Source organism: Papaver somniferum, chromosome 11, assembly GCF_003573695.1.
Source record: "Papaver somniferum cultivar HN1 chromosome 11, ASM357369v1, whole genome shotgun sequence".
Lineage (NCBI taxonomy): Eukaryota > Viridiplantae > Streptophyta > Magnoliopsida > Ranunculales > Papaveraceae > Papaver > Papaver somniferum.
Genome location: NC_039368.1, coordinates 125,617,768 through 125,633,273, shown reverse-complemented (window position 1 = coordinate 125,633,273; position 15,506 = coordinate 125,617,768). Strand labels below are relative to the sequence as shown.

The window sequence follows — 15,506 nt, the reverse complement described above, 5'->3', positions numbered from 1 at the left end:
AAACAAAGCTCTCTTTGTGCGGTTCCAACCATTGGCGAAGAACATACGATACAACATCGGGGTAACCAGAAGTATCCCAATGGGCGATAAACATCGCAAAATTTAGATAATACTCTTCCTCGGTAAGAGACCAACACAATTACTCCCATTCACCTTTGAAAGCAACCCATTTAGTGTAATTTAGTTTGTATTGTTTTTCAACCTTCTCTTTTTCATCCTCTTGTTTATCTTCCCGTAGATTCTTAACCTCCTCATATCATTTTTTCTTGGGTGGACATATTATTGGCTTGCACATATTGACCAAATTACACCATATATGGAACGTATAAAACATATTATGGGCTAGTGGGAACACTAACTCTATTGCATTCATCAATGCGACTTCATTATCGGTCACTATAACCCCGGGAATATCATCACCTCGGAAGATTTCCTTAACTTGTTGTAGTTCCCAAATGTAACTAGGTTCTTGCTCGTCCCTTAAGAAACAAAACGCAACGGTAAACGGTGACTTCATCGAAGTACGTCTAACAATATTCAACAATGACATCTCGTACTTGTTTGTCTTAATTATAAGTGAAATCCATTATTAGAACTTCATGAAAACATTGAGCCAATTGAACACTCGTCGGATGCGCAATGAAGAGTTGTGTTATATCTCCGTCTGAATCCACATCCTTTTGAACCGCGTAGTCTTTCTCTTTAGCCAAGAAAACAATTGTTGCATCAATTGTCTATCTCTCCATTCCTTCCTTTTAATCATCTCAATTGCATTGTAAACGGCGGACAAAGATGAGTGGTTATCCTTGTTATCTTCCTTTAGTATTTGGAGCATTTGAAGTGGTGAAATATTCATTTTCCTCATTTTAGCTACCTTGTCCATCTCTTTAGGAGTTAGCTTTGCCGCCATGAAATGTCCTTCAAGATGCTTCGGACGAGGGTGGTTATGACGACCTTCCATAAACCGGTAGAGAACCCATCCATCCAAATCTTTGTTATGATTAAATGATAGCTTGAATGGGAAATTAATCTTATTTGAGAAAGTTTTGTTCTTCCTATTTGTCTTTCCCTTATAAACATAACCCTCCCTCTTGTGGATTTTGTCGGGATCACCGCTTCTCTCACATACCATTTTAAAGCGAGTTTTTGTTTCATTCCCATTCAAAACTAAAACGCACATGTCTTTTTGTGCATGTTTTCTAGCCCAACTCTTTGCCTCCGCCGGATCTTTGAATACCAAGTCATTCATGTAGTGATGGGATGTGTCCTCGTACAAAATATCAACTAGGGAAGGTTGATTTTCCGTTGGTATTGGATCACATTCAACCTACGAGAAATAGCACAACGTCAATGACAACCACAAACAAGAAACATTTAAAAGTTCGGCAATGTAAAAAGATTATCGGCCTTACCGAACTCAGAGTTCGGTTATCTAATCACTAGAAATATTTTGCGAGCTTCCCGAGATTTGATGACAAATTTTCTCCTCAAAAGTTCGGCAACAAAGTTAGTTCAGGTGACAAAACCGAACTCTAAGTTCGGCAACCCCGATAGTATACTAGACTAAACCGAACTATTATATGTCTACTCTATGCTATTAGTTCGGCAACGTGTTCTGGAAAAAGATAACCGAACTCGGAAAAAACTCCATTAAAATGGAGTTCGGCTACCTGCGTATGCTACATCAAGTAACCGAACCGCACATGCAAAAGAGTTCGGTTACATCGCAATGTGTATTTTGTAACCGAACCACCTTGACCTAGCCGAATTTTTTTACTGAAGTTTTCATTTTGGCCAATTTTTTGCACAATTCAAGCTACATTAACAAAATTTGAGCCATACCTGAGTACCCATATCTTGATCTTGTGGTTGTGGCTGATAAAATTCATCATTTGGGTCGTTAGCTTGAGTTTGGGGGAAAAAACATTCATCATTTAACAAATAACTCATACCCGGATCGTTAGAAGTATTGACAAATACTCTAAGAGATGAAGGAGGTTCTGAATCTAAGGAGAAGTTATCATCACATGAATCACTCATATCATATTTAGAAAACTCAAATTAAGATTTTTGGGATTCAACCCTATTTTTCTTCATCTTTTCTTCTTCTTCTTCTCACTCAATAATTCTGATTCTAACATAAGTATCCTATTAATAACTCACTAAACTCTAATTAATCATTACACTAACACTAACTAATCATTACACTAAGAGCAAGTCTTACGGTGGAATCCATCCATCTTCCATCTTCCACGCCACCTCAGCACTTGAAATTGTAGATGGAAGTGCAAGTGTAGAGGTGGAATAGTAGAAACGCTATTCTTAATAGCGCTAAGTGCTATTCTTCATAGCACTAAGTAGAGCTATTAAGATTAGCGCTACCTTGTGCTATTAAGAATAAAGCTTTTTTTCAGCCATTAGATTTTCAACCGCTCATCTTAAATCTACGGATAAAAAAAAAGCTCTATTCTTAATAGCGCTCAGTGCTATTAAGAATAGAGCTCAACGCTATTCTTATTAGCCTTTTTCATCTTTTAGCACGCTATTCTTATTAGCGTTTCCACGAATTCCACGGACCCTTCCACCAAATCATGGAACCCTGTTCGGATTTTCTATGGAAGACCCCAACTTGGAAGTCACTAGACTTGACATTCCATGGTTTTTCCACACTTGGAATAGCTAGGATTCCACCATAAAACTTGCTCTAACAATAATTTAATTACAAAGGGCTTTTTTGGTATTAACGAAAATAAAGATAAGGGGTGTCTGGATTTTACTTCAAATATCCATCCCCAAATAAAATGAGTATTCCCCCGTCAAAATGAGCTAGTGCCCAAAAAATCGTTCATGTTTAAAGTCACCAATGGATAAAGTTGGCATTTAAAAAATTGAGCCTCTCAAACCGGCCAGTTTGCTAAATTAGAAAATGAAAATAAATACTTATTGCCAATGATGAATTTATGATCTGTCTCAAGGCCTTTTACTCCTCTGGTTGTGGTGATTCCAAAATTACCTGGTCCCCGTCCTAAATTTCCCAAAACAACTTCTGGCACGGTACAGCTCTGTCGATGGCACTTCTTGTAAACAAGTTCAGACAAAACCAGGTTCCTCATCTTGCTTCACTGAACAAGCGCGTTGATAAATTCAAGCAACTTTGTTTGATATAATCCATCAGTATGTTCAGTACTTCCCCAAGTGTCCACAGTTCCTGGACAGTTCCGATGCGAGTCTTCACTTTGATGATGCTTGACAGCAGCACTATCATAAGTATTTAGCAGCTTCGGACTCTGATTTGAATGTCCAATCCAAATAAGGTTACGGTTTGCATAAATTTGTGCACCCCATCGTCCATTTGGCTGCAACCTGCAAACAACACCCTTAAATCTTGCAGATGGTGTTACGGTGATATCTTGTCTCTGTGACGTTTGTTCGTTACACGGGGACTATGGCTGCTATTACAGCTGTTTGAATCGTAACACTCTTCTCCTACTCCATTTAACGCTGCAGTATTTGAACCATATTGAATATCCCTTCTTCCATTAAATAAGCCTTTGAGAAATTCTAGAAGAACCAAGAAAAACAGAATCAAAACACAAACAAAGCCTGTTATTTGATATGCATATCAAATAATCTTTGATGAAAAATACACACTCATGGTAAAGTTATGCATTTGCAGAGATTGTAAAAAACGACAGTACTGGATGAGAAGGAATGAATGCAGCTAATTTTGATTTATGCAGTGCTCAGAAGCAAATCCAGTTTGCCATAATAGTGTCACGAGTCTAACCTTATGAAAATGTTTCACATCCTCCTTATAAACATATAGGCAGGTGTTAAATCAGTATCACCATGATTGAGGTATTCCTGGTGTGTCTGCATACAAAACTTTGGCAATTTAAAATATTTGAATTTGCAAGACATTATAAAAGAACAAATTAGAAAATTTTCAGTCTTGAATTTCTATAATTGAAAAAGCAATCACAACACATAGAAGCAGCAAGAAAGAAGGGAAAAATGAAAATGTGTATGATGTGCTACACTGGACAAATGTTTCATGCAATAATGGAAACCCTCAGATGAACACAGACAAATGGTTTTTAACCGTTCTTACAAACTTCAAGAAGAATAACAACATGCTAAGACCGAATTATTTCAACAAAATGTACACGGACAGTAAAGTTAAGCAAGCAATTCAATGTGTACCTTTTGGAGCATCAGTCTCGAAGTAGTGATAGCTGAAGTGGAGTGTGGGTGCAAATAAATTCTTTGGAAAAATACCTGTTATTATTATTACCATCAAAATCAAACAACAAAGCAGTGAGAACATAAATAGGCTATACAAATCCAATTCAATTTAGATAAATAGAAAACCCCAAAATATAAAAAGTTCAGCACATAAATCAATAAAATGACTAGCAGCATCATTTATACGAAGTACTTACTTAAAAAGCTAGTCCCAGCGGCAATGAAGGGAACATGACAGGCCTAATTGCAAAGGCGGAATTTCAGAAACGATACTGAAGCTCAAGTCAATACAAATTTGTGCAAGCAATCACTGTCTTGCAGATTCTTGACTAATGATCAGTGCCACAGGCTCTAGCATATACCACATTCTCAAAAACATAGGTACCATTCAATCCAGGCCTGCGAGCATCAGCGATTCAGCATTACTAAGCCATGGTCTATGTTAAGCTAAAATGTCCAAACATATATGCTTCATATAATACCTGCCAACAATCTGTACGGGTCATTGTGGCCTGAAAGTGCCCTCAGCATCGATGTAATTTGCTTTTCCTTCACCACCCCTTGATCTAGTGAAGCTGAAAAATATTCATGCATCATAAATATAAATGACTATTAATCAGCATCAAATTAGTCTACTTCACTACTGCGTATTACTTCAATTAGATGATCAGCTTAAGGTTCTCTATCCAATTATAATGCTCTAGACGAACTATTTTCCAAGAAAGCGATGTAACGAAAACAAGACCAAATCTTACTTGCCAATTGGTATGCACTAACAAATGTCAATTGTCGTAATCTAGAGTTCTCTTGATCTCGATGTTCTCTGAATGATTCAAGCCTTTGCGCATTAAGTTAACTAGCACTAGATTGGATTAGTGTTGGTTGAAAATGGAATGGACTACTAGTTTCATTCACATTCACCTATTGTCGTGATTTATTCAGTTCTTTTTGAATTACAATTGAAACCCAGAATTAATCTAATCAAAATCAAACTAAATAGCAAGGATAGAGATTGTTATTACCTTATGGAGTGAAAAAAAGCAAATCTTTGGAAACCACACTCAAATTTAGTGATGTTTCTCTCTAATTAGCTGGTGTTGACGATGAAGTAGTAGTTTGAGAGGTGAAAAACAAGAAGTAAGTTCTGATGATGAAAATCAAATCTTTTGGAGAATAATCTTGGAACCGACAGAATATGATTGATTGAGAAGATGAAACAATTAAGTGATTTCCTCTCTAATTAGCTGAGGTTGATGATGATATAGTGGTTTAAGAGGTGAAAATCAAGAAGAAGTAATTGATGAAACTGCTGCTGCCTGCAGGTGTTCGCTTGTTCTTTTCTGTTTGTTAATTAATAAGCTGAAGAAGTGAGTGAGTGGGATCCAGTGAGGAGGATTTGTTCGACTGATGGAGAGACTTTTCTGTTTGATGATGATGTTGATGAGACTGTGCACCACTCTTCTTCTCTACTCTCTATTTCACCAGTAGCTCCTACAAGTAACAACCAAAAACTTAACATTTAGAGCAGTTGTTGTCCAGATTGGTGATACAAAAAGTACCGGACTAAAAATGTAAAGAGTTGAAAATCAGCGAGAGTACCATGTCGGTAATCTAATCTAATGCATTGAGCTCCAAACCGGAAGTATTTTCAGCAATCTCTCCAACTATTTATTCCGAGATTTATTTCTTCTCTGATAAAATCAAATAATCATCTCAATAAGTACAGATTCTGAAATAGGAATCGATCGATAATCAAAAAAGTAAGCAGACAAACTAGAAGTGGGAATTCTGAAACCTATTGACATGATGATTCTGAAACCTTTTGTGTTGTAAACCTCGAATTATCCTCCTCAATTGAAATGCACCAGAAAAGAAGAAGTTTCGAGTAAGGAGTCAATCCATAACAGTACTTATTATGCAATCACAGTACATTAGTGCAATCAAATAAAAAGTACATTAATGAAGTACTTACAAGCAACAGAATTCCCAGCACTCAATCCATTAATCCTATCCCCAGTAATACAAACTCTGATAAACAGCAATATCAATAGCTTCTTCTAATGCAGCTAAAGAATTCTCGATATCCAAATTAATCCCATTGCTATCATTCTGCAGTTCACATGTGTCCATTTGTAGTCAGTGTTTGCTCATAATCCAAAAGGCATGCACAGGAAAGAACTCTTGAATCTCAGTGATTCTAAGAAAGTTAAGACAGAGAATCTGGTATTATTGTCACCTGGTGATATATAGTAAAGATAACAGCCCATCTATTTTACATGCGCTAGAATATAAAACTTCCTTCAGCACTCCTATAATGTGTAGATGAATAATCTGATCCAATAAATCACCAAACAACATTAGAATGATGTCCAAGAACCCGGTATTTAAGTACTAGAAAACTCACGAAAGTGATCTTACATTCCAGAGATTCTGCCGAGGAAATCTCCAATTCGTCAAACTCCATTTCGCCGAACTCCATTTCTCCAAACCCCATCTCGCCACACAAGACTGAGGGGCAATGGTGAGCAGAAATGGAGAGCGGCAATAGTGAGCAGCAATGGTGAGCGGCAATGTTGAGCAGCAACGGTGTTCTGCAATGAATAGATGGCGCTGGATGCGAGGTAATGAAATGTGAAGCATACTCCATCATCAGCTTTCTCAAACAAATCCAAATCATTCCTAGAACATGATGACCACAAAATCATCAGTATATAATCAAATTACAAGGATTACGAAAATAACTAAACTAAATCTTAACACCGTGTTTACAAAATTAATAAGATGAATGTATTAGAAAATAAATAAGAGTGCCAAAGAAAAGCCACTAAGCTTTGGGTCGATTTGTGATACCAAATCACGAAATTGGGGGCAAAAATATCTATTTAAACCCTAAAATTAAACAAACTCAAGAATTTTTCTCACATCTAAAAGAAATAATAACTAAAACAAAACGCAAATCAACATAACAAGAACAGCTAATAATCATTAAAAAAATAATTATAAGAAGAATCGAAGTCGCTGTAACCAATAAATTTCAGTGAGATTTAAGTAATAAGGTGGTAGAATTTCATGTTCTTTTGAGGGAGAGTTTTTATAATGATGAGAAGAAGTCGATTTGTTAAAGAGCGGATGATACTACTGGTAGTATTGATGATTATAATTCAGATCTGCATCTGCTCTTCATTTTGAGCTTCAGATTTTCTTTTCTAGGTAGAGAGAGAAATAGTAAAGTAAGGAACAGGGATGATGTCGTCACTTCGAACTTTTCCCAAAATTTTCATTTCCCGCCCATTCCTAAATTTTTCAAAATTCAAAAATTTCGAATGTCTCTATCAATACGTGTACTTTTACCTCAAAATACTAGTATATTTAAGCCTACTTTGCTAGTCTCATCCAAGGAATTTTTATGGGCGCACACACCATAACATTTAGCCGAAGGCTTCACTTTTTGTCGGGATAACACTGCAAACGTTGTGGATGAAAAATGCTCAAAAATTAAGCTTATTTTTGGCGTAGAAAAGATTTATCAACAAAAATTTGAATTTTTGAACTAAAGTCATTTTTATTTGTTTTTGTGATCGGTAAATTAAATGATTTGATTTAAAAAGAAAAAAAAAAGTTACAAATAATTATCTTGATGATTGCATCTTGAGTAACTAAGTAAAATATAGGACACGATACAAATATTTTGATTGCAATATTGAATTTGGGCAACTCAAGTCGGGTTATGCCATTATGTTGCATTTCTGGCCATTCTCGTAGCTTTAGTTTTCGAACAAGTCAAAGTGCTCAAATCAAAAACATTAGTTAAAAGGAGCCAGACACTGGTGTGAAAAATTGAAAACAAAAAATTGTAGTAGCTAATGATGTTTCTATGATCTGTACGTCTAAATTCCTAGAAATCTAACAGACAAAATTGCAAAGTTAAACGCACAACTCATCTGTCTCTAATACTTGTTAACTAATGTTCACACCAAAAAGCATGACAACCTTTTTCTTGTCCTCCTCTCTTTGCGGTGGTGCAACTTCCATGTCTTCCTGATTTTGCATTAGTGTGCTGGTAGGCCTATCTGATGGTCCACTTTCGTTAATACTAATCTGACCAAAACCTAATTGTAAGTCTTCTCTATTTCCAGCAGCATGCGTACCAACAAAACCACCATTACTCTCAGCTCCATTCAACGCTACGTCAATCATGTAATACTCTTTCTGCTCTTTTCGACACTTGTAAAACGTAACCATGTCCTTGGCCTCTAATTTCCTGTCTTTGACAAATCGGTTCCAACCTCTGGTGAACACATAACTCTGGCTAGATCTCCAATAGCAGTACCGGAACGTCCAACACTTCATCTCTCTGTCAAAGAATGATAGCTGGATGTCATCTATCACGCCAGGATGCTTTTCTTCTTTCGAAACCTCGGGGAAGTACTTTTCAGCAAACCTTTTAGGAATCACAAGCCTGTTCAGCTTCCCGACGTCACTTGGAGCTAGTTCTTTCTGAAACAACTGTTGGTACCATACGTTAGCACTTCCCACGGTAGACAAGCTCAGACTCAAACCATCAGGTTGCTTACCTTGGTTCAATGAACGAGAGTTGACAAATTCATTAAACTTTGTTTGGTATAAGCCATCCCTGAGCATACTCAGTATTTCATGTCGTTCAAACAGATTCTGGAAATCAGGTTCCAACGAGGTTTGAGGGGTCAATGGATAGTTACGAGGTGAATCTTGGCTTCTTAGATGGACAGTAGCAGAATCATAAGCCGTAGCCGCTTCGGACTTTGATTTGAAAGTCCCAATCCAAATACGTTCTTTCTTTACGTATATTTGTGCACCCCATCTTCCATTTGGCTGCGAAACAACACCCTTAAATCTTGCAGATGGTGTTGCGCTCATATCTTGTCTGTGACGTTTGTTCGATCCACGGGGACGATTGCTGCTGTTAGAATCTGAACAACCTTCTTCTACTCCGTGCAATGTTGTAATATCTGAAACCCTACTCAACATCTCTTCTTCCATTAAACTAGTCCTCAAAAAGAAAAATAATCTAAGAAGAAGCAAGAAAACAGATTCAAAACATAAACACATCCAGTTTTATTAAATAATCTTTAATGAGAAAATACACATTAAGAAAAAAAATCTTACATCGAAAGCGCAAGACTGTTCTTCAGGCAGGGGAACAAGATATTTGAATAGATATCATTGATCGAGTACTCAACAAAATCATGGTTTTATAGAATCAAAGATAAAATATAAACTTGACAAAGCTATTAGCAGTCTATTTGAGGTGTAAAATTTGATAGATATTTGAGGCTTTACCATATTAAAAACAAAACAAAAATTCATTGTATTTTCTTTCCATATTAATATTTATTACTTAATTTAGTTTTAATATTCGGCTTAATGCGAAATCAATGTGAATAATACCCAAAAAAGGAAACTGTAAGAAAATTGCTAGAAACGAAAGAAACCCAGACTGGCCACCCTAACGTTTGCTGATCCGGAATGGTGTAATATGCACTTCAACTTTCCGAACGTATCTGTAGGACGGAAGACGGATATTTTGCATCACTAAAAAGACCAACAACTCTGGACACATACTTTAGGCCTGCTGAGTCCTGACAATGGCATTTTCCCCTGACACTTTGATGAGTAGCAGTATTGGTAGTTAAAAGAGGACATGCAATCATTTAATCATCAGTTCGTCCATGCGAACAAGTTAGAATATTAACTAAAAGAACAAGTAAAAGATCAGAGAAATACAAATTGGTAATGCTGTGTCTAAATTCTTAGCTAGAAATCTAAAACAGAAATTTGCAAAAGTAAACACACAATTCATTAACTAATGTTTACACCAAAAAGTCTGACAGCCTTTTTCACCTCCCCCTCTGGTTGTGGTGGTCCAGTTACAGTACTTTCTTTAACCGTAATCTGATCACCAAAATTTACACTACTTCCAGCAGCGTATGTACCACCATTACTCTCAGCTCCATTCTGCGCTACGTCAATCATGTAGTACGCATTCTGCTCTTTCTGACACTTATAAAACGTAACCATATCCTTGGCCTCCAATTTCTTGTCCTTAACAAATCGGTTCCAACCTCTGGTGAACACATAACTCTGGCTAGATCTCCAATAGCAGTATCGGAACGTCCAACGCTTCATCTCTCTGTCAAAGAATGACAATTGAATGTCCTCTATAACGCCAGGATGCTTTTCTTCTTTCGAAACCTCGGGGAAGTACTTTTCAGCAAACCTTCTATTAATCACAAGCCTGTTCAGCTTCGAGACGTCACTTGGAGTTAGCTCTTTCTGGAACAACTTTTGGTACGATACAGCTGCGTCGTTAGCACTTGCAGTGGTTGACAGGCTCAGACTCAAACCATCAGGTTGGTTCAACGATCGAGAGTTTACAAATTCATTAAACTTTGTCTGGTATATTCCATCCCTGAGCATACTCAGTAATTCTTCTTTTTGAAACAGGTTCTGGAAATCAGGTTCCAATGAGGTTTGCGGTGGATAGTTCCGAGGTGAATCTTCACTTCTTCGAAAATAGACAGTAGCAGAATCATAAGCCATAGCCGCATCGGATTCTGATTCGAATGTCCCGAGCCAATAACGATATTTTCTAACATAAATTTGTGCACCCCATTTTCCTTTATTCAGACTAAAAACACCCTTAAATCTTGAAGAACTAGAGGTTTCTTCTCTTTGACGTTTGTTCGATCCACGGGGACTATTGCTGCTGCTGTTAGAATCTGAACAACCACCTTCTCCTGGTACTCCATCCAGTGTTGTAATGTTTGAAACCATACTCAACATCCCTTGATCTTCCATTAAACACAAAATCTAAGAAGATCAACCAAGAAATTAATTACTACTGAATAATCTTTGATGAAAAAACCTTGTGCGAGATAAAGACTGTTCTTCAGGTACGAGAAGAAACTTGATAGATAGCTGCTGATATCAACAATCTTATTTATATGGTTTCATCGGAAATCAAATATAGATATAATCAAACACAAATAAAATATTGATTTGACGAATTACGGTAAGCACTTCTATTTTAGGTGTCATTACCTTATTTAAGACAAAATTGAGTATAAAATCTATGTTCTTTCCATATTTATAATCACCTTCTTAAATTATTTATTTTCACTTATTACTTAAAAATAACAAAAAAGGAAACTGTGCGGGAAAGAAACTAGAATGGCCGCACGGCTAGCCCTTAACGTGCATGAGGTTTTAGCTAAGGAAGCTTAACTCTTGTTTTTCATCAAAAGTAATCGCCAAAAAATAGCGTCAGTGTGATTTCCTGATTGATCTCCTAAATTAACAAGTTTACTGTGCCAATTTTTTTTACTGTACAAAATAGGAAAAGGTTTTGATCCCGCAGTGCGGGATCATTTTTGAACTAGCAGGGTTATAGCCTTTGGATTTGGGGAGATATGAGGTCTGTTAAAGTAGAATGACCTCACCGAGTAATTAGTAAACTTTTCCAATAACTTATGTTATTTGCTCAAACAACACAAAAGTAGACATCCATAGCCGTCTTCCTCTCCATTATCTCTGCTTGTTAATGAATCTTTTGTCTTATGATTTTGTTGGCTGAATATATAAGCACCCAAATCTTTGTCCCAAAGTCTAATCAAAATCTCTTCATTTGTTGTTCCTTGAGTATTTTATGAATTATGGTCCGGTTATTTTTAGTTTGGATAGACCTAGAAACACTGTTTCCATATTTTTCTGGACAATATGCAACATTGCTAACAGGGGTACCAAATTAACCTCGTTTAATTAGGGGTCCCTAACAACAATTAGGGGCCTGCACTACATGACAAAAAAGGTCATGAAATAGCAAACATGGGTTATCCTTTATCCCATTTTTTTGAAATGGCTAAACTACCCCTAAATGATTAGTGCTAATGATTAGTTAAGTTAAGTTAATTAGTTTGTTTAAGTTAAAATCAGATTTAAGAGTTAAAATTTGGGGGGAAAAAAAGGTAGTGTTTTTGTTTGTTGAGAAGAAGAAGAGGAGTTATTGTGGGAAAAGTTAGGGTTTTTAGAAATGAGTGATTCTAGTGGAGGAAATGATGTTGGTGAAACTTCAAATAACAACCATGATTGTGTTGATGGTAAGATTGTCTCAACTAATCCCATGGATTGGATGTTTGATGAAGAGATGTAAATAGAGGAAGCCATGAATAATGGTGAAAATGAAGAACATATTGCTCAAAATGAAGGAACCAATCCTCGAAATGAAGAACCCGGAGCTCAAAACAATCAGGTAAACTTCCTACATTCTTCAAATTGTCTGAATGGTACTTCAAATGGATGATTCATGGTCACTATGAAACTACTCAGAGTGAGGGTCGTTATAGTCGGGTGTTGTATAAACTAACGACTCTTTAAGGTCGTCAGTATATTCACACTACCAATGACGACTTAAACCTGCAACTTTTCCAGGTTATGAAAAATCGTTAGGGTGGTGTGATAAACATTGATGACTCTTTTAGCTAGGTCAGATAGGGTCGTTAGTTTTTTTGTTTACAGAAAAACGACTCTAAAACCAAAACTCTCAGTAAATAAAACACTTATAGTCGTCATATATGTATTCGTAGCAGATGACGACCCTAGCCAGCCATTTCAAATTTTATGTAGAGTCGTTCGGTTTCTTAGTTAATATACTAACGACCCTTGCACTGGATTGTCATAATTTTTGATTCCATAGGATCATTTCATTGAATCGTAAAAGGCATACATCTTGCATAGCGTTACATTGAAGGAAATGAAATACAGTAGATAATAACGGTGCACTGATACACTTAACCATAAATGGCATAATTATACATAGTGCCTTCCAAGATAAAGTAGCAATCGTCGAACTCAAACTTTTTCCCACGAAGCACCTCATATCGCGCATTAGCCTTCCCCAACTGAAAACACAAAACAAAAACTTAGTTAGTATTGTTCAAAGGTTTTGATAAGTTTTACCTCTTGTTTAAATGCTTACTCTTATAACACCCAACATATTGGGCATGGCTTCCCTTACGGCCTTCATTTATATTTTGAAAGCATCACATTCCAATTTTATCTCCTCGAATCGTTCCTTGACGAGTTTCAAAGACCTTGAGTTGCGATTTCCGTCCAACGCCACAAAAACGATGAATACGCGGATCCACCAAGCATCCGATGTTTGATCAATGTCTTTGTCTTGATCTTCGAAGTGGTTTGTGACTGTTTTCCAAGCTCTCACAATGGCACAATTCTCCTCAGCAGTGTAGGGAATACTCATGGTGTTTCCTCTTGGATGATGAGAATGAATGTAAAGGTTGAGAAATATGGTTTGGGTGAAGAAGGGGTGAGATATGGGTCTCTATTTATAGAAATTTACGACCCAACAGTCACTTTTGAATTTTTAACCGTTGCCCGACTCAACCACATTTGGTGAATTCAAAATTCACATTAACTGCTATATGGGTCATTACCTTATATAATAATAAAGTGACGACTGTTGAAGATGGAAAGAGTCGTCTTTTATTTTGTTTATTGGTTGACGACTCTACTATCAAAAAGTCTTTGTGTTAAATAACATTTAGAGTCGTTAATATGTCTTTCTTCAAAAGTGACGAATCATGCCGACAATTTCAAATAATTTATAGAGTAGTCACTTGTTTTTTTACAAACCATGACGACCCTTTCTGAACTATAGTTACTGAAACAATATTTGAAGTCATGCATTTTATTGAATCCGAAAAAACATACATGTACTTGAAATAAAATAGAAAGAAAACACATAAAATAATTCGGAAAAAAACACACATGTTCTATGAAATAAAATAGAAGGAAAAGACATAAAATAGTTGAATACTGTGACTACTCGTTTTCCCGTAGTCTACGTAATGCATACAGCTCAGAGAATCTGATGCTAAGTAGTATAGATATCTCTGTTGAACTGATGATGCTAAGTAATAAAAGATATCCAAGATCACAATAATAACAAAGAACATAAAATATAATGTAAAATCTTCTAAGTTATCAGGAGACACGAGAGATTACGTGGTTCGGCATTTGTCTACGTCCACGGGGTAATGAGTGATTGTTTTTGTATTAAGTATGGTGGTTACAAAGATCTTAAATGCTTCCGAAAGTAATAGAGAGAACTCAAGTTGAAGTAAATACTTAAGTTCTAAACATTAAAGAGGTATAAGCTTAAGACTAGATCTTCTCTTCTAGTTATTGAATGCCCTTATTTGTTGGTGAGGTTTGGTATTTATAGCCCCTTTTGCTCCAGGTATATCTTTGCTGCCTTTGGGTTCATCGTCTGCTGATACACCTTTCGTACACATTGTACCTTCGCACACCGCTCGCCTTATCCAGTCGAACACTGCCATCTCAGCTGACCCATGTTCCTTTGGAAACTCCCCAACCTTAGTATAGGTTGTACCTTCGTTCACCGCCAGCTTCTGCCAATTGGGTTCTGCCACATAGTCTCTCTCCACGTGCTCTGATTATGCGTGTAGATAAGAGATTTGTGCATTTAATGCCGATTAGGTATCTCATCTAATTTTGTCCCTTCCCCAGCTGCCTCCTTGTAGACTAGGCTTTTACTCCTCTGATCTCAACCGTCGAGGCATCCTTTCTTGGGACGAGATAAAGTAGATCTGCGAAGGTATAGTTTGTAACGCAGGCTTCTTTGAATAGCGAGGGATACACAATTAACTTTTGTATTCAGCCACTAAGATCGTGACACGTGCCCTGCAGAATATTGGTATTCACAGTTTTCCCCTTTTCTTTCATATTCTATCGCTTGGTAGGATTGGAAGAAAACTTCCGTTACGCCACCATTTTGCACGTACCGATTAGGTGGTCCCTTCATGGCCCTTCATGCAATAACTTCCCCTTGAATTTCGGGACATCCAAATTTTTGGATTCTTCAGCCGCCTATAAGAAGGAAACAAAGAGAAGGAATTTTCATTAATTCCTTTTCTTTTTTCGTCGAACTGTCGCTCTCCATCTATTTCACTGAGATTTTTCTTCTGCTGCTAACTGCTCCATCTTCTCTTTGATTTCTCAAGACTCGGATTCAGCCTCTTGTTATACAAGTAAGTGACACTTTCTTTCCACTGTTGCCTTCATATTTCTCCATGCACGATTTTGTCTCTCCTCTTTTGAGGGCTTGATGTTGTTGTGGTGCTTGCATGTAAGAATTGTAGTTCTTTTTTCCCCTTTCCACGTTGTGTGAGGATTTGGGTTTCATC

At 36.8% G+C, this 15,506-nt stretch overlaps 2 protein-coding genes and 1 long non-coding RNA gene across 5 annotated transcripts; all 3 read right to left on the bottom strand.

The window, feature by feature from the left end:
* Positions 1–2,725: 2,725 nt before the first annotated feature.
* LOC113321296 lies at positions 2,726–7,446 on the bottom strand. Of its 3 annotated transcripts, none has more exons than XR_003346599.1 (11): positions 6,664–7,446; positions 6,482–6,576; positions 6,218–6,354; positions 6,041–6,091; positions 5,845–5,936; positions 5,268–5,736; positions 4,728–4,820; positions 4,443–4,644; positions 4,204–4,278; positions 3,788–3,885; positions 2,726–3,561 (listed from the first exon to the last, which is right to left on the bottom strand). It is a non-coding gene; the product is annotated as an uncharacterized LOC113321296 (long non-coding RNA). The 3 variants fall into 3 exon arrangements; XR_003346597.1 differs by having other exon boundaries at positions 3,788–3,873; XR_003346598.1 differs by lacking the exon at positions 3,788–3,885.
* A 756-nt stretch (positions 7,447–8,202) lies between these two features.
* On the bottom strand, positions 8,203–9,264 carry LOC113325066 (AP2/ERF and B3 domain-containing transcription factor At1g50680-like). The gene has a single exon (XM_026573303.1). It carries the CDS (start codon positions 9,262–9,264, stop codon positions 8,203–8,205), a length of 1,062 nt encoding a protein of 353 aa, XP_026429088.1.
* Positions 9,265–10,083: 819 nt separating this feature from the next.
* On the bottom strand, positions 10,084–11,082 carry LOC113325065 (AP2/ERF and B3 domain-containing transcription factor At1g50680-like). Its single transcript, XM_026573302.1, has one exon. It carries the CDS (start codon positions 11,080–11,082, stop codon positions 10,084–10,086), a length of 999 nt encoding a protein of 332 aa, XP_026429087.1.
* Between the last annotated feature and the right edge of the window lie 4,424 nt (positions 11,083–15,506).

Coding starts and splice junctions, on each gene's coding strand:
- LOC113325066 (XM_026573303.1), bottom strand. CDS start 9,264: ATGGAAGAAGAGATGTTGAGTAGGGTTTCAGATATTACAACATTGCAC.
- LOC113325065 (XM_026573302.1), bottom strand. CDS start 11,082: ATGGAAGATCAAGGGATGTTGAGTATGGTTTCAAACATTACAACACTG.